At 42.8% G+C, this 27,132-nt stretch overlaps 3 protein-coding genes across 6 annotated transcripts; 2 read left to right on the top strand and 1 right to left on the bottom strand.

Moving 5' to 3' along the window:
• The first annotated feature begins 3,825 nt into the window (after positions 1-3,825).
• Positions 3,826-8,492, top strand: LOC127312871 (PHAF1 protein At3g51130). The gene is made up of 14 exons (XM_051343418.2): positions 3,826-4,085; positions 4,291-4,373; positions 4,467-4,541; positions 5,059-5,126; positions 5,289-5,394; positions 5,495-5,555; positions 5,638-5,807; positions 6,154-6,216; positions 6,297-6,344; positions 7,094-7,207; positions 7,323-7,422; positions 7,496-7,569; positions 8,048-8,152; positions 8,264-8,492. Exons 1-14 carry the CDS (start codon positions 3,920-3,922, stop codon positions 8,309-8,311), a joined length of 1,281 nt encoding a protein of 426 aa, XP_051199378.1. The 5' UTR covers positions 3,826-3,919; the 3' UTR covers positions 8,312-8,492.
• Positions 8,493-8,846: 354 nt separating this feature from the next.
• On the top strand, positions 8,847-11,942 carry LOC127312873 (uncharacterized). 2 transcript variants are annotated; one of them, XM_051343420.2, is made up of 5 exons: positions 8,847-9,212; positions 9,907-10,076; positions 10,489-10,555; positions 11,220-11,325; positions 11,416-11,942. In XM_051343420.2, the coding sequence occupies exons 1-5, from the start codon at positions 8,972-8,974 to the stop codon at positions 11,534-11,536; spliced, it is 705 nt and encodes a 234-aa protein (XP_051199380.1). In that variant the 5' UTR covers positions 8,847-8,971; the 3' UTR covers positions 11,537-11,942. The 2 variants fall into 2 exon arrangements, with proteins under 2 accessions (XP_051199380.1, XP_051199379.1); XM_051343419.2 differs by having other exon boundaries at positions 8,850-9,212; positions 11,211-11,325.
• A 3,022-nt stretch (positions 11,943-14,964) lies between these two features.
• On the bottom strand, positions 14,965-26,661 carry LOC127312874 (uncharacterized). 3 transcript variants are annotated; one of them, XM_051343421.2, is made up of 5 exons: positions 25,549-26,661; positions 25,385-25,438; positions 25,219-25,272; positions 15,870-16,062; positions 14,965-15,242 (listed from the first exon to the last, which is right to left on the bottom strand). In XM_051343421.2, the coding sequence occupies exons 1-5, from the start codon at positions 26,548-26,550 to the stop codon at positions 14,998-15,000; spliced, it is 1,548 nt and encodes a 515-aa protein (XP_051199381.1). In that variant the 5' UTR covers positions 26,551-26,661; the 3' UTR covers positions 14,965-14,997. The 3 variants fall into 3 exon arrangements, with proteins under 3 accessions (XP_051199381.1, XP_051199383.1, XP_051199384.1); XM_051343423.1 differs by lacking the exon at positions 25,385-25,438; XM_051343424.1 differs by lacking the exon at positions 25,219-25,272.
• Positions 26,662-27,132: the final 471 nt, after the last annotated feature.

Here is a 27,132-nt window from a genome sequence, read left to right on the forward strand (position 1 = left end):
ATACGTGCATTTTGCATCATCATTATTGCCACATTAGGGTTAATTTTCTTTGTTATTTACCTTCATACATCGTTATTTATGCATTTTTAGATGATTTTCAGGACTTTCCTACAAAGTCCCCTTCTTTGGTATTTAATTCGTGGGAGGGAGAAGTCGCATTTTTCGTATTTTATTTGTTTCAGGATTTTCTGGATCGCAAAAATTCGAGGGAAAAATACATGATCAGTTTTTCACCCAAAGGAAGGCAGGGAGCGATAGAATCACACGAGAGGGGCCACGTGGTGCAAACGACACCAGGTGGCGCGGCCCAACTTCCTGGCCATGCCACACATGCCAGTTCGCACCTCGGGCATCGTTTCGGGCCCCCTTTTATTCCATGCGCCCCGTTTCACCCCAAAACCTAAGCCATATTTTCCCGAGATTCATTGAGGCGGCGGCAGAGGCGAAAGTCCTCTCCTACTCCGGGAGAGGGCAGATCCTTCTGCACCGGTGCCTCCGGTGAAGGGGAAAGCGACACCATCGACATCCCCACTCCTCCTTGGCTTGGGGTGAGGCATCTCCATCAAGATCTCCACCAGCACCATCGTCACCACCATCTCCATCTACGAGATCGACGTCATCCCCCTCATAGTTTGTGTTGAATTGAATCCCAGATATTGTTTTTAGTGCTATTGCATGTCCGTGATTGGTATTTTGTCATTATTTGGTGGGGAGATTATATATTCAGATTGTGTTGGAACCATTTTGCATATGGCCCATATCATGTTTGTCACTTGTGAGTAGTTCCCCACGTTTCTGAGGGCATATGATGATCTGGCTATGATTCTATATGATGTGCAATGAGTATTTGGTCAAGTTTTCTATCTTTTATGTTGTTCTATGATGGTTTTATGCGAACGTCGACTGCATATTACTTCACCTATATGGGCTTAGGGCTGCACTTTGATGTAATGCAGTAGTGTTGGAGGGGTCGGAATGACAGAAACCGTCTTCCAACACTATGAGTTGCATTAGAGGGGTTTATGTCGGGACCCTAAATCTTATGGATATGATGGGACATTTATGTCTTAATGATTTCTATACTTGCACATGAAAATGGCTCTAGGACCAATCATAAGGGGTGTATTTGCACATGCTTATGGCTGCACCTAACTAAGGCTTCGCCTCTAATTAAATAAAGCTTGACAAGATATTTACCATGTTGTTTAGAACTTAGATGCTAGTGAATCCATGTCGCCCTCATGAACTTTTGTCTCATATAAGCACACACACTTGAGCTTGTCCTGTTGCTGCATAGAAGATTGGGCTTTTCTCTAGAGCATTTACTTATTTGCAATTTTCTTTCCGCACTTTATTTCTATTGCAAACTATATACCCAAAACATCAAAACCGTTACTTTATTATTACTGTTTTCTTGTTATTTTTGCTAACCAATACCTTCAGCTCCTCGTGGGTTCGACAACCTTTCTTTATTAAAAAGTATGATGACCCACAAGTATAGGGGATCGCAACAGTCTTCGAGAAAAGTAAAACCCAATTTATTGATTCGACACAAGGGGAGCCAAAGAATATTTGTAAGCCTTAACAGCGGAGTTATCAATTCAGCTGCACCTGGAAACAGACTTGCTCGCAATAGTTTATCAGTAGCAACAGTTTTATAGCAGTAGCAGTAGTGAAATATAAGCAGCAGTGTAATAACGACAGCAGTAGTGATTATAGTAAACAACAGGATTAAAATACTGTAGGCACAGGGATGGATGAACGGGCGCTGCATGGATAAGAGAACTCATGTAACAGTCAAGGCAAGACATTTGCAGATAATAATAAAACAATATCCAAGTACTAAATAACCATAGGCATGTGTTCCGTAAATAGTCGTACGTGCTCGCAATGAGAAACTTGCACAACATCTTTTGTCCTACCAGCCGGTGGCAGCCGGGCCTCTAGGAAATCTACTGGTAATTAAGGTACTCCTTTTAATAGAGTACCGGAGCAAAGCATTAACACTTCGTGAACACATGTGATCCTCATATCACAGCCTTCCCCTCCGGTTGTCCCAATTTCTGTCACTTTGGGGCCTCGGGTTCCGGACAACAATATGTGTATACAACTTGCAGGTAAGATCATAAAACAATGAATATCATCATGAATCAATAACATGTTCAGATCTGAAATCATGGCACTCGGGCCCTAGTGACAAGCATTAAGCATAACAAGTTGCAACAATATCATAAAAGTACCAACAACGGATACTAGGCACTATGCCCTAACAATCTTATGCTATTACATGAACAATCTCATCCAATCCCTACCAACCCCTACAGCCTACAGCGGGGATTTACTCACACATGGATGGGGGAAACATGGATGGTCGATGGAGAGGCGTCGGTGGCGATGATGGCGATGATTTCCTCCAATTCCCCGTTCCGGCAGGGTGCCAGAACGGAGTTTCTGATCCCGAGATTGAGTTTCGCGACGGCGGCGGAGTTCTGGATGTCTTCTGGCAATATGGTCGAACCCCCGTGTGTTTTTAGATCAGATGCCTTAAGTAGTCCAGAGGGGAGCGTCGGGGGGTGGCCGAGGCGACGCCACCATAGGGCGGCGCGGCCCAGGGGCCCACCGCGCCGCCTTATGGTGTGGGCGCCTCGTGGCCCCTCTCCGTCTCGTCTTCTGGCTCCGTCAATCTTCTGTGAAAATAGGCCCATTGCAATTATTTCCGGGGATTTTCCTGAAAGTTAATTTTCTGCACAAAAAAAAGACACCAGGGCAATTCTGCTGAAAACAGCGTTAGTCCGTGTTAGTTGTATCCAAAACACACAAATTAGAGGCAAAATAATAGCAAAAGTGTTCGGGAAAGTAGATACGTTTTGGACGTATCAAAGTACTACAATTGATTTTCTGCACTTGGGAGCAATCAGATCTCCACTAAGTGACGTCGTGGAGTTTAAGCTCCATGCATTCTCCTTGAATATGATCATCTACAAGACCGAATGCTCCACCGCTAGGCTCTACACCTGCCCCGATAGAGCTAGGCGGCGGCCCTCCTTTTATATGTCTGTTTTTTCTGTTCATCTGTAGTTGTAGTGTTACTTCTGAACTTATGCGTACAAGACATTGACTAGTGTTTGATCAAGGGGTTCTACGAACTTATATCCCCCTAGAACTTCCTTGCTTTTGATTAAGGGTTCTACAGGCTTATAGCGTCCTGGAACTTCCTTGCTTTTGCTCAGGTAGTGTTTGTAAGCCCTGCCAATGGTGATTAGGTGGTGTAGTTATCTAAGTATGTCTGTTCTCTTGAGCGCTTGCTACTCTCTTGGTGACAGCTAGTTAGGGTAACATCGCCTTATATAACAACATCATTGCTTAGCACATAACCAAACAACCGGTTCTTCCCTCGTGAGCCAACATAGCGCACATTGTTGCCAACTAATCAGTAGACCGAAATTGGACGATGAAATTTTATTGGCATACGAACGTAGTGCACAAACAGACTCAGCCTCCGTTTCACCTCATACGACATCCAGCGGCTCAAAAGCAGAAACGGGGAAATTTCGGTGCCAATAACCAAACAGACCCTAAATGATTATTTTCAGAAGATAAATATTTTTTGGATGAAGATTCTGAACTTTTGATGACCATACGAGGCCACGATGTGGAAAATCCCTACGAGGAAGCAAAACTTAAGCACAAGCAACCCCGACCTCGCCAAGTGTTACTTTTGCCGGCGCCAACCTCACAGACAGCTAGGCCCCACGTCTTCGGCGCTCTCACTGACAGCCCGGCCTCGCGTGCCGTTGGCATCTCGTTAAGCTAAACTAGTACTCGGCGAGTAGAAGGAATTGGAGCAGACGCAAGCCCACACGAACCCCAATCGGATCAAACCCCGCACGAGAGGAATAAACCGGCGGTCCACCCCGCGATGCAGGCGCAGAGATCACCGGCGATGGCGGGGGGAGGGCCCGGGTCGGCGGCCGGGTCGCCGTCCCCGGCGACGGTGCCAGTGCGGCGGCGCTGCGAGGGCACGGCCATGGGCGCCGTCACCCTCGACCTCCGCCCCGGCGTCGGCGTCGGCCCCTTCACCCTCGGTGAGTCCCCCACCCCCCCAACCCTACCTAACCCTCCGCCGCCGCCGCCGCCGCCTCGGGTGGGATACGAATTCGGGACCCGGCGGTTGCTTGTTTTCCGCTTCGGGAAGGGGGTCAGAAAAACCTGTGCTTGAAGCAACCGCTAAGCTAAAAGTTTCGATTTTTATGGTCGCCTCTTACGCGAGAGCTTCGGTGATCGGTGCAGGGATGCCGATTTCGGATGCGTTTGCCCAGATAGAGCATCAACCCAACATCTACGACGTTGTCCACGTGAAGTACTTCGATGAGGTTTGTTCGTGTTGGGCAGCCTTTGTTTGATGTCACCAGAGCCAGCAAATTATGCTTAACTGATGATTTGTGTTGTCCGTTCGGTAATTTCAGGAGCCTCTGAAGCTGGACTTTGTCATAAGCTTTCCGGATCACGGGTTTCATTTACGCTTTGATCCTTGGTCGCAGGTATGCTTGTGCTATTTCAGTCATACATCCTTGGGTTCTCCTTTATACAGTGTTGCATTGCAGACATCATTGGCCTCACTTTCTACATAATCTGGTATAAAAGTGAACTTGTTTGTTGATAACGAATAATGTTGTGAAATGTTTATACTTTATGTAACCAAATTAGGGTGGTTTATTTTCTAAAAATTAGAATGTACAACGCAAATCTTTTAATTGCAAGTGTCATAGTACGTGGAGGTCACGGGTTCAAGTCGTGGAAACAGCCTCTTGCAAAAATTGCAAGGAAAGGCTGCGTACAATGACCCAATTTGGTCCGACCCCTCCCTGGACCCCGCGCAAAGCGGGAGCTTCATGCACCGGGCTGCCCTTTTGTAAGTGTCATAATAATTTGAATTCTGCAGAAGTTGCTTCAAGAACGTGGTTTAGAAACAAGTTACATGCTTTACATATGAGATCGGTCAAATCTATTTACTGCCCTTCAGAAGATTTTGAAGTTTTCCTCATATTTCTCTTGCAGAGGCTCCGTCTAATAGAGATTTTTGATGTTAAGAGACTGCAATTGAGATACGCGACGTCTTTGATTGGGTGAGGTGCTTGCAGGCATTCTTGTATCGCTGTTCTATGTCAAGCACCCTTGGGTTGAGTGGAACTTATATGTGGCAAGGCCACTCATTTTTGCCTTAACCATTCATCAAAAGGTTATGTGCTGTGTTACTCATAGTTTCCTTCTCTCTTTTCTTCTTTCAGCGGTCCATCAACGTTGGCCACTTTTGTGTCTGTTTATGCACTATTTGGTCCGACTTTTCCAGGCATATTTGATAAAGACAGGGGCATTTATACCCTCTTCTATCCAGTATGTCATGATAAATAGCCCTGGCTTTGATTTGTTTTTTAAAAGTTTTGTTCTTTGTTCTTGCTCTGTTTGGTTTTGTCTAACTTACAAGCTTTTGCAGGGTTTATCATTTGCATTCCCTATTCCAGGCCAATATACAAATTTCTTCAACAATGGGGAAGGTATACTGACAAATAGTCACATTCATGTCTGTGTACGTATCATTCTTAGCATTTCAGCTCAGCTGCCTTATTGCAATTGCAGTGGCAGATTTGCCCCTGGAATTTTCCGATGGAACAACCCCTGTTACTTGCCGGGTATCTATATATGATAGCTCAACAGATAGCAAGGTTGGGGTTGGGTCGTTGATGGATAAGGCAGTGGTGCCTGCATTACCATCTGGCAGTCTATATATGGAGGAAGTGCATGCAAAGGTACATTGCCTATTCATTGGTGATATTTCCAGCCTATTTATCTTGTAGAAAGTGGCAGAAATTTTCCTGTTTCATAATTCAGTAATCCATGCATTTGGTTTTACAACTGCTAATCCTTGCCACACCCAAACAAGCACACTCTCTTTTTTAGTTTCTAATAAGGTGTATAAACCTATAAGGCAGAAGTAATGGAGAGCTGCATGCTGAACAGCTGCTGGTTCATGTGTCATGCAAAAAATTATACGGTCTTTTGCGCGTATGAGAAAATATATATGTCTTCATATAAGCTCTCATGAATATCTTTATTACTAGATTAAACCATTTTACAGCTTTATCTTGTTCTCAGCTTGGTGAAGAGCTTTGGTTCACTATTGGGGGTCAACATATTCCTTTTGGAGCATCACCACAGGTGTAAATCATTGTACCATCTGTTCTCTCTTTTCTGAATATTCTTTAAGGGTTTCTTATATGACGTTGTATCTTTGGTAGGATATCTGGACTGAGTTGGGTCGTCCATGCGGTATCCACCAGAAGCAGGTCTGTTTGTTACAATGATGTTTTTTACTGGATGACTGGAATATGAATTTTCATAGAGGTTTATGACATATTAACCTCTCAATTGCTACAAATGAGATATGCTAAATTACATGATATGCATATTTTCTAGTCGATTCATTGGAAGCATGCATTTGGGTCTCCATATTTTATCCTATAAGGCACAAAAAGAAAGCTAACATCGTCAACATGCTAGAGTAGACAGAGTTATCCTGTTAGGTCGAAGATCGGTGTACAAGAAATTGTTCTATGCACTCAGGCGATTCCATATGGTCCAATAGATCCGAGAACATCTAAATATTACCATACTAGGTGTTAGATTCTGGGATTGTTGGTACTGTGTAGAAAACAATGTGGAAAATTGATCAAATGAAGTGAAAAAGTGTACTTGGAACATGTCAAATGTCATGGTTGGACAAGATTTCAGGCGCTTGAATATTGGTCTGGGAGGTTTGAATTGTACTTGCAAAAGAATGCTCTTCTCACACAGTTTAAGACAAATCAGTCAAAAAGTTGGGTTCACCTCGTTTTCTGATTTTTTAGTTGTAATAGTAGTATTGTATATACGAACCAGTTTTACCTCTTGATACGTGGCAACTCTTCTGTGATATATGCTCTTCTTTTTTTCTTTATCGAAAGAACAATATAATATAAAACTAAACTCCTAAGCAGTAAGAAGTCTATACCACATTCTCGTCTGTAAAGCTTACCATATTGTGTTCTTATGCTAGGTTGACCAAATGGTAATACACTCTGCATCGGACCTCCGGCCCCGGACTACTCTTTGTGGAGACTACTTTTACAATTACTTCTCGCGTGGTATAGATATCTTATTTGATGGACAGGTATGGATTGCTTTTATAGTATATAAGTGTGCCTCACACTTCAGCGTTCATGCAACATTTCTTTTGTGAGGTTCAACCAGAATGCTGGTCTGAGATTTTTTTTGTTCTGGTGCAGACACACAGGATAAAGAAGTTTGTTTTACATACAAACTTCCCCGGCCATTCAGATTTCAATTCGTACATGAAATGCAACTTTGTTATCTACGATCCTGAAGGTTTGAACTGCTCGCTGTAGAGTTTGTCTGCTGGTGATGAGATTGTTATTAATAAACTGTTTGTTTGTTTCAGGTGAAGGGGCACAGCAGCCTGGTAATGTTTCAAAGAATTGCATAACACCTCGTACAAAATGGGAACAAGTCAAGGTATGATTTTTACCATGAGTTTACGCTGCCAGGATTGCCATGTAGATTTGTAACTATCAACTTTACTTCGAGTTGCCATTTCATTAGTCGAACCTTCTGTGGTTCCTCTATGCAAACTTGTTTTTTCCCTATAGTTTGGTTTATGAGATATCTCCCTCTTTTCAAATGGTTAATGACTTGCTTTTATGAAAAAAAGGTTGAATGACAAACTTATTTAACTTGCATGCAAATAAATGATTACTGATGCTTCATTGAACAGCATACAAATAAAAATAAATTCAGATCATGGCTAATGCTCCCTTGCTAAAAGTGTCATCTTTCTTTTACTTGAGTGCTACAGTTATTTTTACCTGAGCTGCAGTTGTGTAACAATCGTGTAAGTGTTAATGTTGTTTCTCGGTAATGGTAACATATTATTGCTTTTGATTTCCACACTTCTTTTCTAACTGACGCATGTGTGTTGATACTACTGTATCAGGAGATCCTTGGTGATTGCGGTCGAGCAGCAATCCAGACACAAGGTTCCATGAATAATCCATTTGGATCAACTTTGGTGTACGGATACCAAAATATCGCTTTTGAGGTTTTTATCTCTTATTTTGCCCCAAAAACTTCCTTTTCTTGTACAAACTGTACTGCCAATTTGTTATTGCTCAGATGTAACATTGCGATTCTTGTTTCTACTGATCAACAGGTGATGAAAAATGGATACATCGCAACCGTCACTCTGTTCCAGTCATGAGTACCGTAGTTGCACCGGATGTACCCGGCATGATCAATCTGTCGAGAAGCATGCCCGTTCTTTACGTGTAAATTAATCTTGTATATTCTACTCATTTGTACAGGAACTATGTTCCTTGGTCTCTCTGTAAATATTGGTCATCACTAACATTTATCACTAAACTATGTGTTGGTGCTGTTAAGTTGCCCAAGCTGAATACAACCTCCTACGTGACTTCTTTCTTTTCCTGCCAAGGGAATAGTTCGATACTCTCCCATCCTCATGGACAGTAATTCTATGGAAAAAAAAGTTGTTCACATTCTTAATCCGCAAACTATTATTTTGGTAACACAGAAGTCTCTAAAATAGCTAAATATGTATTTGGATTCAGATTCACAATTATTACAGATGTATTTTATTCATAATTACAACTACAGCTCAATCTACAAATAATCCAACAAAATCTGTATTTGAGAACACAAAGAAGCCCTGATGAAAGTTTATGAAACCGAATGCAAATGTTTCTGGCAAGTGCACAAAACGAAATGGAAAACCAAACACCTCCGACTGAATAAAAACCAGAGGTGGCACCTCGAAGGCGAAGCCCTCCTCCCTCTCCAAGAACCCGCGGCCCAGATCAACTAACAACCACGCCGACGCCCCTGCTGACCGTTTGCGGATATGGAGCGCGCCGGCGGCGGCAGCGGAGCCGGCGCGGCGGGGGTCCCGGCGGCAGGGGAGGGCGCGGCGGCGGCGGCGCCGGCGCCGGCGCCGCCGACCACGGTGGCTGGAGCAGAGGTGGTGAAGGGGGCAGGGTTGGTGAAGGGGCGGTCGTGCAAGGGCTGCCTCTTCTACTCGTCGGTGCTCCGGTCCAAAGGGCGCGGCCCCGTCTGCTTCGGCGTCACCCGCTCCATCCCCCAAGGTCAGGGAATCGCGCCCACGCCATCTACCCTTCTCCATCTCGATTGCTCGATGCTTGTTTTAGGGTCTCAGGTGGGCTAGGGTTCTCCTGTTCATGGTTCAGCCGCGGCATCTAGGCTCTGGCTCCATGAGCTTTTGCTGGATTCTCTGATTGGCGCCGGATTTCGGTTTCTGCGGTGATGCACACGCGCACTAACCATGGGGAGGCATAGATATATAGGGTTCCTGTGTTGCCATCAGATAGGGGATGTCCGTTCCCCACACGCCGTGAACTGTCTAACCCAGCTAATAGTCCAAAGAGGTACTACATCCCAGATTAGCGCATAACATCAGTGCCACATAAGATTTCTAGCAATGAATCTAGTAGGTTACTGATCATAGAATGTTTAGCATGTTCTATAACTCTACGCATATTGTTCCCGTGAAGCTTTCTGCCAAACTCTTCTCTAGTACAGGGTTTGTTTGTTCACTCCCCAGGGCAGTACAAGAAAGTGTTTATGTCACTTTGTATCGGATTTGGGGTTTCTGTGTGAATTGTGATAGTCTCTGCATAAGTGCTACTTCATATCACGATATGTCACCTCTGTACCATGTATAATAGATTTGATATCTCTCGGTATCAATACCGACAGTTGACTCAATTTGACCACCTGCCCTCAATTGATTTTTTTAATTTATAACTGCTTGACTACCAGTTCCTGATCGCATGGTTGGAGAAATTGAGCTGGGAGCTATCCAAGAAGGTCGCCACCTTTCCAACTTCAAATATGCATGCGCTGGGTATTCCATATACCTAGATGACAAGGATAACCCTCCTGGAAAAGGAGAGAAGCATGCAGAGCTGCCTATTTGCGTTGGTGTTGAGGTATTTTTTCTTAAGCATGTTATATCACTGAAATTATGTGTAACCTATCAGTTCTCAAGCAAGCAATATGGATTGCTAGTGCATGCTGTATGGATTGTCCTAGACTCTCAGTAGCAGGCATATCGTAAAATATGATTGACAGCTGATTTGTGATGAAAACATAGTTCAGCATCCAATCCTAGTTCTGTAGTATTATGAACACTGAAAAAATCAGTGTTCATAGCATTTTGTATACCTGTATTTCTCTACAATGGGGACTTGATCACACTGTTCTTCTTTTCTCAATCACAGTATAAATGAATGCTGACCATGTCATTCCATCAGTCTCTTGATATTTTCCTTAGCATTTATTTAATATTAGTGAGCATCGTATGTTAGTGTATGTAAACTGATAAATTATGTGTTGCTGCAGCTATTGGCTGACAGAGCTCCAACTAAACAAGCACCAGCCCAAGCTCCTGCTCAACTTAGAAAAGAAGGTAACGAACGCATTTATTTTATTTGCCTGACATGTCTGTAGCCATGTATTATAATAATTCTATGACAGTAACCCCAAAGGTATGGCTATACCACTGCCAGAGCCCAAATGTTCTCAGCATGTCAAGCTTGCCTTCTGTGGCTTTGTACTGTAGGTCCAGTGTAACAAACTAAATTTCTCTTTAGAATGAATGAGCTGCCTTGCCTGTAGAATGTAATGAGGTATTGGCCCTACAATGCGTATGCTTGAAACCCACTTCAAGGCCTCATCGGAAGTTAGTCAGAACTCAGAACTAAGCTTAATGAAGAAATGAATGGTTATACTGGTGTTACATCCTGGTTATTGCATGATTCAAATCCACAAAATGTTGTTCTGAAAGTCTATGTTGCTTTAGTATACAGAAAATGTTCACTGTAATAGAGCATCAGAAATTGTAGTTTAAGTAACTTCTTGTGATGATTGGAGGGACTCGATCCTAAGTAAATTCTTAGTTGAAACAATCTTAATTCTTATCACTTGGAAAAGTATACCTCTCCAATGTGCGTGAAACTGCAGTTATTTACACGTTGGTCAACAAGACTTTCTCTTCGTGAAAGAAAGCATGTATCCAGACTTCAGCGTGATTATTTCTTGAAATTTTATTTATAATTCTGCAGGTACTCAAGCAAATGCATTGAAACCTGGGCATACTCAAGCACATGCAAACAAACCTGGGCATACTCAAGCACGTGGAAACAAACCTGGGCAGACAGGAGATGATTTCCTAACCAAGTGCGTTCCTGTTATTGTTTAAACTCTGTTTCAATCCCTTAGTTTTCATCAAAAATTTACAAATGATGTTTTTTTTAACTGAACCTGCAGATTCCAGAGGAATGCTGGACTCGTGGCCAATGGTGTGGTTAGGAACATGAATAAAGTTGGTACGTATGTCAAAGACACGGTGGATGATATCCTGTACCCATACCGCAAGCGTCCCAAGTAAAACCTATCTCGTTTTCTCCTGGAGTAGAAGTGGCAAAATGTGGGGGCATGTAATCCATTTACTTCCGGAAACACTGGCGTAGGAGTAGCCTCGCCTGGTTTCCGAGGCTCTAGATGGTGATTCCACTGTTTGTCAGCGGCAACGGGCAGTTCCATGGAGGCGCAGTTTGCCCCCTTGGACATGTTGCTCTTTTCCACTGGCTGTGTAACGGTTATCATGTTCCTTTGGTAGAGCCCCCGCCTGCTCCTCCACTTGCAATGCAATCTTCATGTTCCTGGGTTTCTCCAGCAATGTGTAGGATGCAATGGAACAAAACAATAAAATAGTGCGCATTTGCCTATTTGAGGCAATGCTTTGCAGCACAATAAATTGATGATCGGCCGCTGCTGCGATCTGTTTGGATTAATGTTAGTATCTGGGTATATACTGTGGACGGCTCAACTTTTCTTATTCTTCGGAGAAACCACTGGCTTATTGTTTCTTACCTCCTAGCATCCCCGCCATGTATATTACTTGAACATTGTAATCATGATATGGTCATCACAGACTCAACATGTGCAGTTAGCCAACAGCTAATATTGGGCCACTGTTGTGACTTCCATTGCTCTTGTTTGGATTAGTGGGAGTATCCGGTGAGGACGGCTTAACTTTTGACACATCTTTTTTTAAGAGTTAGAAAAGCATTTTAAGAGTAGATAATAGTAATATGGTCAACCATGAACGGTTGGGGTGTACCCCCTGGCATGCTGGCTTTGTGTATATTATTGGAACCATGTTAAATCATATTGTGCATCCTAGTATGTTCATATACTCAGCATGTGCAATAAGCCAATGACAAACGATCTGAAATTCCTTTTTTTGGTCTAAACTTCTGCACCATCTTGTGCTTTGCGCTGGGTGCCTATGACAATGTTCATTTGATTCAGCTTCAATAGTCCAAGTGAATAGATATGAAGCTTTTCGTTCCTTTTATTTTTCTGAACAATTTATGCAGAAGCACCGAGAGATAACACAATGCCCGGTACAAAGTAACATTTCTTCTTGAGCCGAGTAGAAAGTAAATTCGATTGTGTACAGTTCGAATCATAAAAATGGTGAAATTGCCTTCTTATGGACATGGTGAAATTACCTGAGATCAAAAGTGCATTTCTGCTTCTTATGGGACATGGTGTTTTTGCTCTTGGGTGCATATGCTCCCTATATTTGAAATGCATTTAAAACATATTAAAATGTTTCAAAATATTTCAAACAAAAATGATGTGCGTACATATCCATATCCTACATGCTCATGAAGTTGTTGGAAGGGAAAAAGAATTTTTGTGTGGTGATTGCAAAAAAGATAAATTTCGGTACTAAAATAAGGATTTTTAGAGGCAATTGTTTTGTCTTTTTTACACAGCCTACGAAGAACGTCAGTTTTTTATCAAACCATAAGCAAGCACATAGAATGTGGACATATATGAGCCAAAATTGTGTCCCAATTTTTTTAACATTTTAAAATACATTTTCTAGGTAAAGGGAGCATGTGCACCTGAGATCAAAAGTGCATTTCTGCTTCATATCATCGGTACTTCATTTACTACCGTAGCGTGATCAGTCCGTAGAGCTCATTTTGGGTTCAAAGTATACATATATGGCCTTGGATGTTGAAGGCCTCAATACCGATCTACATTATCATCATCAACAACGTCTCCAACCGATCCCTTCGTTTACTTGGTTGTAACCCAAACCCTAGTGTGGATCTCCACTTGTATTCGATTGTACTCTCATATCCCATCCATATTATTGCCACGATGTTGATTTCGTTCATATGTGAGTAGTTCCTTTGTTCTTGGAGAAAGATATAGGAAACCTACCAATATTATGATTTGAAATAAAATAATCTATAATTTCAGCTCATGAACATGTATTAGTTTTCTTTCTAGATATGGGCGCATGGTTTGGACTGAGCGGCTCGCGTGCTCGGAAAGGGCGACGGCCGGCTCGCGCGAGGATGCGGGGTAAGGCACGGTCCAGATAAGGCATAGGGAATCTTCACGGGGAAGAGGAGGCCACGGGGACGAACCGGCCAGAGGCGGCCGATGGCGGAGACGAGCCGGTGAGGACGAGGGAAGCGTCGGTGACGGGAGCGAGGTGAGGTCGAGGCGTTGCATCATTGTGGGTTTCCTCGGGGCGGGAGAGACAGAGTGGGTGGAGGACCTGAGCAAGAGGAAGGCCGGCGGCAAAAACAAAAGTGCCAGGGGGTTTGGTGGGGATCCGGTTAGGGTATGGCTGGGGATAGGGTTGCAGAGCGGCATCCGCAAGCAGGCATCCTGATTCCCGAAAAACAAATAATGGAGCAAATAGAGGTGAAAATTGAAGAGGATTTAAAGCATGGGTAGTGCAAAAAGTGATCCCGCGTCCCGCCCCACTTGAAAGCCTGGCTGGGGACCTGGGATGGGCCTAGGTGGGCTGCGACGACTTCGCCCGGCTGGGTTGGGAAGGTTTCTCGCCCCCTTATTTACAAAAAGGTTTTACTTTTCTTACGTTCCTATTTTTTGTTTAAACCATTGGCAAATAGTTTTTAGACCAGAAAAGTAAGTAGGAAATAAGGTTTAATTTTGGGATAAAAAGATAGAATAATTTACCAAAATAGAGTTTAATAAAATAATTTTAGGTTCCAAAATATGCATGATGGCATGATGATGTATATGACAAAAACAACATGCAAAATCTAATTGGAGATATTTTCGGTGACGTTACAAGAGCAGAGGTGCAAGCGATAAAAATGGAAAATGACACAAAATTGGGCCTCGAACCCTCGAACTTGAGACGCAAGTAGTCTTTTATTGACGTGGTGGGGCCCGGTAGTAAGGATAACAACTACAATGTCGAAGTGAGGGGGAACCTACATATAAGAAAAAGAGTCAAAGAGACGGCAAGTTAGCTAGGCAAAACGGTAGCAGGCGTCACGTCCATCCAGTGGCACAGAAACAAGGACTTTGCCAAAGTTAATGGCATCCATTTAACTCGATGGTATCACCATAATATTGACGAGAGCTAGGGACACAATCATAAAACAAACCTAAAATTCAATAATAAAAAGGGATAAAATTCATAATATCTCCACTGATAAAGCTAAAACCATCTTGCTTTTGTTATAAAAGCGACAAGCAAATAACGAAGAACGAAACAAGAACACACGCAGGGGACACAAGATTTAACGTGGAAAGCCCCTTCCAACACAGAAGGGGAAAAAACTACGGGCGCCAGCCAGCAAAACTTCACTATATCGGGAGGTGTTTACAAACGCCATGGGTTATCTTATAATCTGATCAACCCTAGCCGGCGGCTTACAAGATGTATATATAGGCGGTGCCAACGATCCGTACCGTCAGAAGTTAGCCTCCCTTTAGTATATGAATTTGGATCACAATACAACAGCTTTGAGTAAATAATCGGCATCTCATACGTTCTCATAACTATACCCCATTCTTTCCTGATTCCTTGGAGGCATCCTTGCAGCAGTTAACATCATGGAAACGCACCATCATGTCTTTAAGTCTTGCGGGGCTGTCAGGTTTTGTTTGGGTCTCTGCAAATCTTGTTTTTTGCCTGATCTTGGGAAGCAGATACCCTATCAGGTCAACTGGATCCGTGTTTTGATCAATTTGCAAGCCGAAGATACTGATGACGCCTCTCTTACCATCATATGCTGCATCCAAACCTGTTATAGTCAAATCAAGTAACAACCTAAGAGTCGAGTTCAAACAATCTGTAGAAATTAATTAAATGATATGCTCTTGTATCCCGCGCAACCTTATTTTCTTGGAATACATAGCGTGACTCTTTCATTTCCTGACAACAATCTTACAGTACATGTTTTTGATGGTCTCAATCATGCTAATATTATCTTCCTAAATATTTCTGTTCTGTTATCGATAGGAGAGGTGAATGGCAGGGAATATATTAGCACAGATACCATAGAGCAGTTAACATATAATAAGTGTCGCTGCATGTATTCACACTGTAAAACCCATTTAGATATGTTTGAATCTTGATAAACTTGCGACACTTATTTTGAAACAGAGGAGTGAGTATCTATTAAAAAATCAATGGCATTTTAGTGTTCATAAGAGAATGTAGTTCTCTTTTACTTGCTTCCATAAGTGCCTCTGTGTTGAAAACTTTGCAAATTCCATGAAAAATCAGATGTAAAATTTTCTAGCCAGCTCAGTGAAAATTCTCAGCAAAGTGAAACATAGAGCAAATCTCTAGGATTTGCTAAGCTATAGCCCATCTACATTTTTAGCCTCCTCATACAATGCAATAATGATTAACCTTTCATGCTGACCTGGACATTCGGCGTTTTTTGATAGCCATTCCATTCCTCCCTTTATTAGCTGCGGTGAGCAGTCTGTTTCCATCATTACTTCAATCCTCGCATGCTTCCTGGACCTTGACCCATGTGTTTTTACAATGAAATGTGAGTGCATAATCGGGATGGGGTCTCGTTGAGTCACTTGTGCGTCCATGATGGAAGGCTCCTGCATAAGTATCAAAATTTCATGATTGATCATATTTTGTCCATTTAACTGTCACAATCATTAAATTACAGGCATTGCAACTTAGGTACAGAGTGAAAAAAGATTCTAATAATCACGCCCAGTTGATACATATTCTGAAACTGAAACCAATGCCAAGCGAAGTAAAAAGGATACAGTAAAATAACAAACAAAAATACGAATGTCCTTATTTGTGGAAATACATACCATCAAAAAGAACAAATACAAATGAGGTGGACTTGTCACTGTTTCCTTTCATTAAACACAGTACACCATTTTCAACGAATATGGCAGCTTTGACTTGTCATTTTCTGTGACATCCTGGCCAGGATTAATATGAATAATAGTATACTCATATACCAATAAGTTGCAATTTTTTTTCCGGAAGCTCACCCCCAAAGAACTCCGAGGTTAAACGTGCTTGGCCCGGAGCGATTTGAGGATGGGTGCCCGACAGGGAAGTCCTTTCCGGGTATGCATGAGTAAGGATAAAGTGCGCAAAAAGGGCCAGTCTAGAGATCCTAGAGAGCCGCCAGAGGTGACATGCCCGACTAGGGAAGGTCAGGGTGTTACATTTTTCTTGAGTACTTGTTGACAAACTATGGTTGCTATTTGTTATAGGACCATGTGAGTGAACAAATAATCTACAAATAGGTTATACATTATTAGTCAAGATCAGAAAGATTTGGCAACAAGCTTTCCGACAACAAAGGTGATGAACCTTCCCCACAAAAAAAATAAAGGTGATGAACCAAAAGATTGTTATCCATATGTTGTGTTTCCCATTGTAATAGTGAACGGAGCCCTATTTTGTCAGTTAAAAAATATTTACTTATAGAAGCTAATGTAAGAATATGTTGTCTATCCATCAAATAGCACATTGGAGTAATTTTGATATATTAGTTGTGAAAGATAAAAAATTCACACTATATTTATGTAGTGCGTTATTCCTTCTAAAGAGGCTTCCTCCATGTTCCCTCTTTTCCTTTTTAATCAAATTAGAGCCTATATTAATAGTACGCCATTAGGATAGAACTTCTCGTATTGTAGAGAGCATCAAGTCTCTAGTGAAGGCATCTTCACTAGAACTAGCATCATCGTTGGTGAAAGATGACAAGCCCAAGATAGGTGATGATGTGGAAGAGAGAGGGGGAAGCTTGTTGCTTTCATCATGCAAGCCAAAGAAATGGAATATTTTCTTCTTTCCAGTTTATGATTTGCAAGGTATCCTTTTGGCGAGTTGGTGAGTTGGTGAGAGTGGCACCGGTGCAGGGAAATATTAAAACATGATGAAGATGTTAGCTATAAACTAATATAAATTATTTTTTGTTTTTCTATTTAAATAGCATGGTAGCCCTTGCAAAACATCTTATAGCTCTATAGAAACTTGTATTATGCAATTATTATTATCATAGTTCTATAGTTACCCTGAATATCAGAGTAACTAAAATATTACTTGTGTGGGAGATATCTTTAAACATTTTTTTTTACTTTGTGGGAGATTAGATAATGTTGCCATAAAAAAGAACTTATCAATTACTATATGGGATTTTTGCATGTGGTGATATTAGTTAGTACATAGAAATAATTTATATTGCAATTATGTAGTTATTTGATGTTACTTTGTGTGAGGTCAAAACTCAGATTATGACCACATATTTTTGATCTATTATATATGTTGATGTGTAAATAATAATTTCTCAGTCGATGATGTGTAATAATGTATCACTCCTCGATTTTTATGTATAGTTACTAAGACCAATTGGCCATGGTCTACTATAATAAAGATACATCATCAATAGGTTTCCCGAAAAACTATGAGTTGTGGTTAGCTTCGTAATTAGTTTTTGGTCTACCATGAAATTGTCTGGACAATTCTCTATATTTCCTAGATTCATCATATGTGCTTCAGTATGACAATAATGGTTCCATATGAACACAAATGATGATGATATTTTTAATGGAGGAACAGTTTAAACACAACACTATGATAATTTGATTTGATGCTTGTATAACCATTTTATCATTTATATAATGTTTTGATGGAATAACAAAATATTATGTGCTTGTATAGCTGTAGGAAAACTCTATAGGGGGAATTTTCAGCTTAATTTATCTGAATAAATTTCTTCTCTCACCACTCCCTTAACTATATATATATATTTGACATTCTCGGTTTATTAAAAAATATGTCACCTTTTAGGCGGGGACACTATCTACAACATTTAAATTTGACCTTTTATGTATATATTATGAATAATGGAATTCCAGAAAGAATTGTTGTGCTCAAATTTCACGATACTACTTTATATACTCTGAATATTCTACAATGTTATATGTATAGAAACAAAGGTAGTCGTATTGTAAATTATCTTCTAGAATTCATTCCCAGCATCTTCCACCTTTTAATATATCTGTTTTATCTTGTAAAATGACTAAGATCAAATCTTAATTAGGTGATATTGTGTATTATCGTGTGTCTTCCCCACATCAAAATTTTCAATCCTAGGATCCCATTTTTTATGGTAGTTAGTCATCAACACTGCTCATTAGTAGTGTCATCATAACACCACAACTTATTGACAAATAAATTTATTCACAAGATTTTAAAATAATGTATAATTTTTGTTGTACATCATCTTAAATTTTAATGGAAGGTAAAAAAAAGAGATTGACACATAAACACATATTAATTGTTATTTTTTCATGGTTACGGGTGAAAATTTGCCTATATAAACAAAAGCATGTTGATCTAGCTCCACTACTTTGACTGAACATATATGAATTTTGATACACTTGCATGTATTGGATTAAGATCCAAATCAGATGTAACATGAATGATGTCATGGTATATAAGAACGAAAATTAACTTTATCACACAAACGAGCTATACTTTCTGCGGCTAAGCACACAAAGAACTTTAGGTAGATCTAAAATATTATAAATAAGTTTTACAAACAATTATGTCCATTTAAATCTCAGGATATGCAATAAAGTGTGTCGAAAATGTTATATGTCCAATATTTCTCCATTTCATCTACCCCATTATGAATACATGATTTGACATGGATAATTTTTTAAGGTGTAACTTTGGTCTCTATTTCACATATTACAGTTATAAGCAGTAATGTATTTTTTCTTAAATATATACAATATTAATATGATTAATTTTTATCAACATGTTTGTATAATCAATCTTGGAGTTGTGAGAACAAATCAATGAAAACTATCCCGCAATATGAACGCGTGCTAGTTCAATTGATGTGTGCACCGCTGTCTTAAATATTTAGCTCCAAGCATCCAAATTTTTATATCTGGTTTGCCTATTCATATTATCCACACAACAAATGGTAGACTTGTGCCGAGATTTCATGTTGCATATCAAATTAGATCTATATTTTGTAAAATAATTTGCAAAATTTTGAAGTAACTAATGACCAGCATAACCTCAAGGTTTCGGTTCAGAAATAGACGCTCTTCCATGTTCTCCTATGCCAGTGCTCGATGATGTGGGCACCAAATTTATAATATACCGCTCCTCAAGAATTTTACATGTTGTAGATGGTATCACTTTTCTACGAAGCCTTATTATTTTCGTAGCAAGTTAAACTAATATGGAAATGGGAATCAACAGAATGCCTAGCTACAACCCTACAGAATGATCAACAACAACAATTCCATTGATAACTATGAGACCGAGATGCTACGAGAAATTAATATATAACTATACACATATCATTTAATCCTTCCACCGGACATAGCAAATTACAATGACTATTAGGAGACCAAGATACTATAAGAAGTTAACATATAACTATGCACATATCATAACTATGCGTAAACGAAATATTTTTAAACGGAAATTGAAAAGGTAATGGGGAAGCCAATTCCGGCGAAAATAGAAACGACAAGAAAATTCCAAAAAAATGAATAGAGAAACTTCCTAGAAATATAACAAACCAAGCCTAAGTACGGAATATTACTCCAAGTTTGTGCGTTCCTTTGCTCATGGGGCCATAGAATACATGAAACGGAGATAGTAGTCATCATCATGTTTGACTACTTTTTTATGTGTGCCTTTTGGTGTACAAAACATGGTATCATACTACTATGTGTTATGGTATTAGTTTTCGGATTTTCAGTTTTTTTTGTTTCGGATTATAGAAACACGGGCTGAAACAAAAACGAGAACGAGAACGATAAAGCATGTATTCATCCGTTTTCATTCCGTTCTCAACCCTAGCCATTGGACCAGGTCACGATTTTCAACTATATATGTCGCACTATTGCTATTGTCTATAGTATGTACATGCCCGATAAAAAAATCATTTGGGCAAATTGAATATCCCACTATTAAATGTATTTGAATATTTTATTTATGGCAATATCATCACGTCACTACGGGAAAAAAGGTCATTGTCGTGCAGCCAATCATTGCCGTGCGCCGCTGCACGACAAAGACATCTTTGCCGTGCGCAGCAAGTACCACGCACGGCAAAAACAAACCGCACGGCAAAGTCTGAGAGCAGCGCACGGCAAAGAATCCCTGCACGGCAAAGTTAGCAGTGGCGCACGGCAACGATCCTACGCACGGCAATGTCCAACCAAAGCGCACGGCAAAGAAACTACGATTATAAATACCCTACACGTTGCACGACAAAAAATGCTGCACGACAAAGGCTCTGGACGTTGCCGTGGCGCTCCCTTTGCCGTGCGGCCAGACAAGTTGCACGGCAAAGGCTCCTTTGCCGCGTGTTCCTTTCTTTGTCGTGCGACATCATACATTTTATTTGTTTTTTTTCTATTTTATTTCATCTAATACTTATATTTATTTTTTAATTAGTTTTACTTTTAATGACTATTTATTAGTGTTACTTAAGACAATGTGCAATACAAAATTACTCTCCATGTTCATCCCCCACATATATCAGGGTTTCGGAGCAATCCGCGTTTCGGAAAATCTGCTAAGTGTTATTGCCCAAATGTGAGGAAGGTCACACCGGGGAGCTACTTTTGCACCATTACACCTTCCACCACACTTTCACACATATCATAGGTCCACATGAAAGATTTGGTGGGATTTCGGTGCTCCGGCGGTCGTTCTCCCCCTCCCCCCCCAAAACAGCGGTATGTGTGCCCCGACGGGTCTACCCCCTAGATTTCTTCGCGCGAGGGTGCACCAATGTACTTTTTCATTCTTTAGGTTTGTTTAGGACATATACACATGGAGAACCAAGATTGGAAGCCTATTTGTAATAACTCTGTGTAATAGTGATTGTCCAGCTAGGTTATTTGTAAGAACTTCATGTTATGTTTGAGAGAACTCTATGCTACCTATTTGTTGCTTTCAGTAATATTCATCTACTCATATCTTTGTTGCTTTCACTAATATTCATCTACTTATATCTTTGTTGCTTTCACTAATATTCATCTCTTTACATTGCGTACTAATAAACCACTCTCTTCATTTGTGTTTGCATGTGATTGAAACATGCCGCCAAAAAAAGAGGAGGCGGTCTTAAAAAGAAGCTCGCAGACTTGGTAGGTGCAGGGACTTCTTCGAGGGGGAGACGCCGTGGTGATGCCCCCCTCCTAGCGCTTCACCACCGCGGCCACATAGGAAGAATGCAACGCGGGCACTCACTCCTAGTCCTAGCCCCCCTCGCGCAGCCGAAGATGATGATGAGCCGATGAGGTGGAGGATGGAAGTGAGGAGGACCAGGAGCACCACGGGGGTGGGGTGGAGGAGGAGGGTGGGGAGGACGAGTAGCACGGGGGTGGGGTGGAGGAGGAGGACCTCTCGGAGGATGAGGGCTTGGGGGACTTACCGTTTGAGCCTGATCCAAACCTAGTTTGGGAAGCGCCGACGGAGGAGCAGTACGTTGCAGCTGTGGAGAGGCCGAGGCCATGTGATAAGAGGCCATATCAGCGTGGGAAAACACGGCTCCCCGCGCGGAAAGACTGGCCCTACAACCATGTTGTTCTAGTGCCCGCTGGAAGGAGGTACATGTTAATTTTGGCATTTCGTTATCGCAATTTTGTCATTATCGAAATTATTATCAATACATATTGATGTTGTCGTTTCATAGTGCAGTTCATTCACGTATGAAGACCCGTTGCAGAAGCCGCCACGTGGGTATGCGAACATCCTTGGGGGCCTACTTAGAAGGTATTTCCCTGGGCTAGTCGAGCTCCCTACTGGTGGTCGCGACATAGCTTGGAGGTGGGCGCACTACGGGCTCGCTCCAGATCCTCTTGGGGGGTACCCAGCATACAGGACGTGGTTGTTCGTAAATTTTGGGTACGTGACTTTTGACTTCTTACCATTCATACACTCTCCTTGGTTGACAATAATTGCACTAATGCCCCTTGTTTTACCTATGTGCATGGTTGCAGAAATACTTCAAGAGGGCCGAGGGTATGGAAATTGCGTGCGATGATGCCTACACCAGATGGCAAGGACGAGGGTGAATGGCATGCACTACGAGGCACGTGTTCAGTGCGTCCGCAACTGGCACGCCGACCGCTTCGTTCATATGACTAAGGAGGACGCTTGCGACACGCTCATGCAGCCGTGTCAGTACCTGCAGGTATTTGCATTCATGTGTTATTGATTTCTTTATCGCCATGTAATTTATTTTACCATAATGGGTTTATCTTGTGTATGTAGAATCCTCCTCAGTACGTCGGCAACAACGAGAAGTGCTTTCTGGCGATGGTCATGTGGTGGACATGCCCCAGTACCTCAAGAAGCACGAGGAGCGCAAGCTGAAGCGGCAAGAGATGCGAGGTGGATCGCATATCCAATGTAGCATCCCCATCTCTCTTCACATGCAGGCCGAGGTGAGCAAATTGTTCCTTCATTCTTTCAGTTCACGTTATATATTGTTAAGTCCGCAAGGGTGTGCCACTTCACTTAATTATATGTTCTCTTTTGCAGGAAGTCAGGACAGGAGCGAATCCAAACGTCTTTAGCTTGCTAAAAAAGATGAAGCAAAGGAAGACGCCGCATCCTGAGATGGGGTCCATATGGGTTAGCCTGCAATCCGAGAACCAGTGTACGTCGTATGTCTCGAAGTTCAAGCAGAAGTACGGCGATAGCGCCAACCCATAGGCCGAGGACTTTGACCCTGAGGTTGCGGTGCTTGCGTGAGAAGACATGAAGCATGGCCGCCTATGTCTTGGTGACGGGTGCGTCGATCCAGCGAAGGTTCCCTCTCTCCGCCAGATCCGTCGTGGTCGTAAGAGCGGCCAACCTCAGGTAGAGACCCGGCCACGGGCTTCGGATCGAGCTATCGAGCGGTTACGGGTATGTTCTTCCTCGGGCCTCTACCTTTCCTTTACATGCTTTCCATTAAAATGTTAATGACATCGCGGCAACACAACGTAGGCGGAGATGGCAACAAAGGAGCAGGCGGCCTAGGAGCAAAGGGCATAGATGGAGCAGCAGATTCTGGACTACAAGCAGCACGAGACACAGATGATGCATCAGATGCAACAACAGCAGCAGATGATCTGGCTGATGAGCCAGACCAATCTATCTTCTCCACCGGGAAGTCTTCCTCTTCCTCCTTACTCCTTGCCGTGGATGCCGCCACCGTCCACTCAGAGCCTGGTGACCACACCTTACACCGTGAACAACACGAACATCATCCGGAACCTGATCCCCGGTGAGTACTCCTACACTTGTGCCCAACCCGCTTCTTGTACTTGTTCAAGTGTAGCCATGGATCCATGCTTGTTCAATTCCATGTCAACATGCAAATGCTACTACTTGTTCAATTCCATATCAATATGCAAATGCAAATGCTAATTCCATCAACCTTGTAGGAAGAGGACAAGGCAATGACGATGATGCCATGGGAGGCAATGGAGGAGGACAAGGTTGATGGCATCGATTCTATGAACTCGTCGTCGTGCACTTGTCGTTGTTGTAATGGATTGCACTTGTAATGGACATTGCTATTTAACTTGTATGGATGGACTCTATGTAATGGATTGTATGCATGAACTATGTGTGTTCGATGTATTTGTGGTATTGTTGATGTGTTTGGTGATGATATGCTGAATATATATGTTGTATATGCTATATTTGTGAAATTCAATATTTGAAATGTATGGATTAATGAAAAACAACAAAAAAAATGAAAAAAACCTACCACTTTGTTGTGTGCACACGCACGGCAAAGACGCCATGTGGCACGCAGCTGTGCTCCTGGGAGCTCCTGGGGGCGTGGCTGGAGGAGTCTTTGCCGTGCGTCTGGGCTGACAACGCACGACAAAGCTGGCGCCACGGCAGAGTCTGGCCGCACGGCAACGTCCTCGCGCACGGCAAAGGAGTTGGCGCACGACAAAGATTTGCCGCATGGCAGCGCAGTGCACACACGGCAAAGGCTACGCGCACGGCAGCCCAGCGCACGCACAGCAAATGCCTTTGCCGTGTGAATTGGCGATGCGCACGGCAACGTGCACGTTGCCGTCAGAACCTTTGCCGGGCGGTCTTTGTCGTGCATCCACACACGGCAAAGCCTTTGCCGGGCATACAGGGTCCTTTGCCGTGCGATTCTTCGCACGGCAACGTGTAGTTTTCCCGTAGTGCGTGCAGTTCCATTTATGTTATGTTACACTGTTTCAGTCTGTATTAGTTTTTTCATCACAGAATATTAGTGAGGATTTTCGTTGGAACATACACGTCCATAGAGGTGTATATACGTATTTATGAGCGTCTGCGTCGTTTGAAATAAAAGAGAGTGTGAGTTAGGGTCCTAACATACCACGACAACTCAACACTTCTAGACCGTCAAACTACCAGGAAATTAAGGCATATCACGAGCCCTACCTTTAAGACTAGTTAATTACTTCCTCCACTCCAATGAATAAGACGTGCTCGTTTTACATATTTTTTCTTTGACCAAGAATTACTCCATATTTTGTTGTTTCAATATATCAAACCCAACAATACTAATTACATAGTAGTACAATATAAACGGAAATTCAATTCGGCTATTTCAATTATTTAGATCAAAATTAGTCTTGAAATACGTATACATCTTATTCATTGTTATGGAGGTAGTAGCCCACATAAAAATAAAATCGAGAAAACAAAGTTCAATAAGTAATCGAGGAGGAATGCCATACCTGAACAATCTCCGGTGCAGATTTTTTCTCTAGTACCTGGTTTTCATCCTGGTCCTGGTTTAATACGTGTATGTACATCTTATTCATTGTTATGGAGGTAGTAGCCCACATAAAAGTAAAATCGAGAAAACAAAGTTCAATAATTAATCGAGGAGGAATGCCATACCTGAACAATCTCCGGTGCAGATTTTTTCTCTAGTACCTGCTTTTCATCCTGGTCCTGGTTTAATACGTATGTACATCTTATTCATTGTTATGGAGGTAGTAGCCCACATAAAAGTAAAATCAAGAAACCAAAGTTCAATAATTAATCGAGGAGGAATGCCATACCTGAACAATCTCCGGTGCAGATTTTTTCTTTCGTACCTGGTTTTCTTCCTGGTTTCTAAAAGGTACTTTTTCGTCTTGTGGATCATGATCCCCAGTGCCGGAAGGTTCATTATTCTTTTCCACTCTCTTTCTCCACATTTTGAGGTTGAAGAAGTTGAAACAAGTGCCATTTACTGGGGAGAGTCCCTCCTGCCCTGATCTTAGTGCCGGAAGTACTGGGGCAGTGGTCGCAGACACATGTAGACTCTTCCCCAGGATAGACGACGACGATGACGATGATGCGGACGTGGAACGTCTGGACCCTATGTTGCTTTTGCTTGGAGCGTAGACGGCCGGGTTCTCCCGACGAGACTTGTTTGCCTTGCGGCGGCAGTGGTCCACTCGGTGGCCCAGGATCCTGCAGGACCAGCACAAGCTCCGGACGCCCTCATATTCCACGGACACCGACGCTCGTTCGCCGTTCTCCAGCTCGACGTCGACGGAGGGCTGCAGAGGTCGCGTGATGTCCACCCGGATTCGCGCCCGGAGGAACTTGGGGCGGGACGTATTCAGATCGCACTTGACCGGCTCGCCGATGCCCGCGGCGAGCGCGTACACGGTGTTCACGGAGAAGTGGTCGTCGGGGACGTCGTGGAACTGCACCCAGAGCTCGGCCTTGGTGAACCCGGCGATCTGGTCGACCATGTTCATGCCCGGCTTGACGTGCTGCATGAGGAAGAGGTCGTCTCCGTCGCCGCAAGACCAAGGTGCGCCGTCTTGCGCCTTGGTCAGGTCCTCCTCCTCGTAGAACTGGACCAGGAAGGCGCCGTCCGTGACTCGCCAGAAGTTCACGGTGCCAGTGGGATCCCAGATATGGCGAAGCTTGTCAGGAAGCAGCGACGCCGAGTCCGCCGGGGAGCCACTGGAGACGAGCTTACCTAAGAGCAGCACACTGGGTATGCTGCTCTTGTCCGTCAGGTCCACGCTCCTTGAGAGGGCAATAGGCCTGCCCGGGTTCTCCATGGCCGGCCGGTGCTACGTGCTGAGACTGAGAGTCGCCGGCCAGGGCACGTTCGAGCGATGGGGATATCTTTCTAAAAGGCTTGTTAGCAGGAACAAAAACAAGTTATGGTCTCACACTCTCACTCACACCTAAATATATGGAACCACAGGGTCAACACCATTTAACCAATTTTTTAAAATGTTATCTGGGTTTAAAACTAGTCGGTTCCAACATGATTTTGAATTGTATGCAAATAAGCAAAAATGACACGTGCCGGTTACTAGAGCTGATAAGGCATCTCCAATGGTCCAACGCAAACGAACATAACACGCGGTCGGGGTCTACACCTTATCCGAGCGGCCGGGGTCTGTACCTTAACCTAGCGGCCCGATGCAAATTGACCGGTATGCCCATGGGGACGCAAACGTGGCTTAAATTTGTGCCGTGAATGTGTCTGCACGCTCACAACGTGTCCATGCCCCGTCGCCACGGGTCCGTGTGACAGCGGGTGTGAGGCCACAATGCTTCGGCCGCATCGCTTCCGCGCCTGCGCGTGGCCCAACCTTCTGTGGCCGCCATCAATGGCACACCTTGTCTTTAGC

The sequence above is a fragment of the Lolium perenne genome, chromosome 7 (genome assembly GCF_019359855.2).
Source record: "Lolium perenne isolate Kyuss_39 chromosome 7, Kyuss_2.0, whole genome shotgun sequence".
Taxonomy (NCBI): Eukaryota; Viridiplantae; Streptophyta; class Magnoliopsida; order Poales; family Poaceae; genus Lolium; species Lolium perenne.

What these genes read in the sequence shown, in the direction of transcription:
- LOC127312871 (XM_051343418.2), top strand. Translation starts at nt 3,920, where the DNA reads ATGCAGGCGCAGAGATCACCGGCGATGGCGGGGGGAGGGCCCGGGTCG. An exon ending in CGTCGGCCCCTTCACCCTCG is followed by an intron (nt 4,086 to 4,290) that starts GTGAGTCCCCCA and finishes TGATCGGTGCAG; the next exon opens with GGATGCCGATTTCGGATGCG. An exon ending in TTTATACCCTCTTCTATCCA is followed by an intron (nt 5,395 to 5,494) that starts GTATGTCATGAT and finishes AAGCTTTTGCAG; the next exon opens with GGTTTATCATTTGCATTCCC.
- LOC127312873 (XM_051343419.2), top strand. Translation starts at nt 8,972, where the DNA reads ATGGAGCGCGCCGGCGGCGGCAGCGGAGCCGGCGCGGCGGGGGTCCCG. An exon ending in CACCCGCTCCATCCCCCAAG is followed by an intron (nt 9,213 to 9,906) that starts GTCAGGGAATCG and finishes CTTGACTACCAG; the next exon opens with TTCCTGATCGCATGGTTGGA. An exon ending in TGCTCAACTTAGAAAAGAAG is followed by an intron (nt 10,556 to 11,210) that starts GTAACGAACGCA and finishes ATAATTCTGCAG; the next exon opens with GTACTCAAGCAAATGCATTG.
- LOC127312874 (XM_051343421.2), bottom strand. Translation starts at nt 26,550, where the DNA reads ATGGAGAACCCGGGCAGGCCTATTGCCCTCTCAAGGAGCGTGGACCTG. An exon ending in CTGCACCGGAGATTGTTCAG is followed by an intron (nt 25,439 to 25,548) that starts GTATGGCATTCC and finishes GTATTAAACCAG; the next exon opens with GACCAGGATGAAAAGCAGGT. An exon ending in CTGCACCGGAGATTGTTCAG is followed by an intron (nt 25,273 to 25,384) that starts GTATGGCATTCC and finishes GTATTAAACCAG; the next exon opens with GACCAGGATGAAAACCAGGT.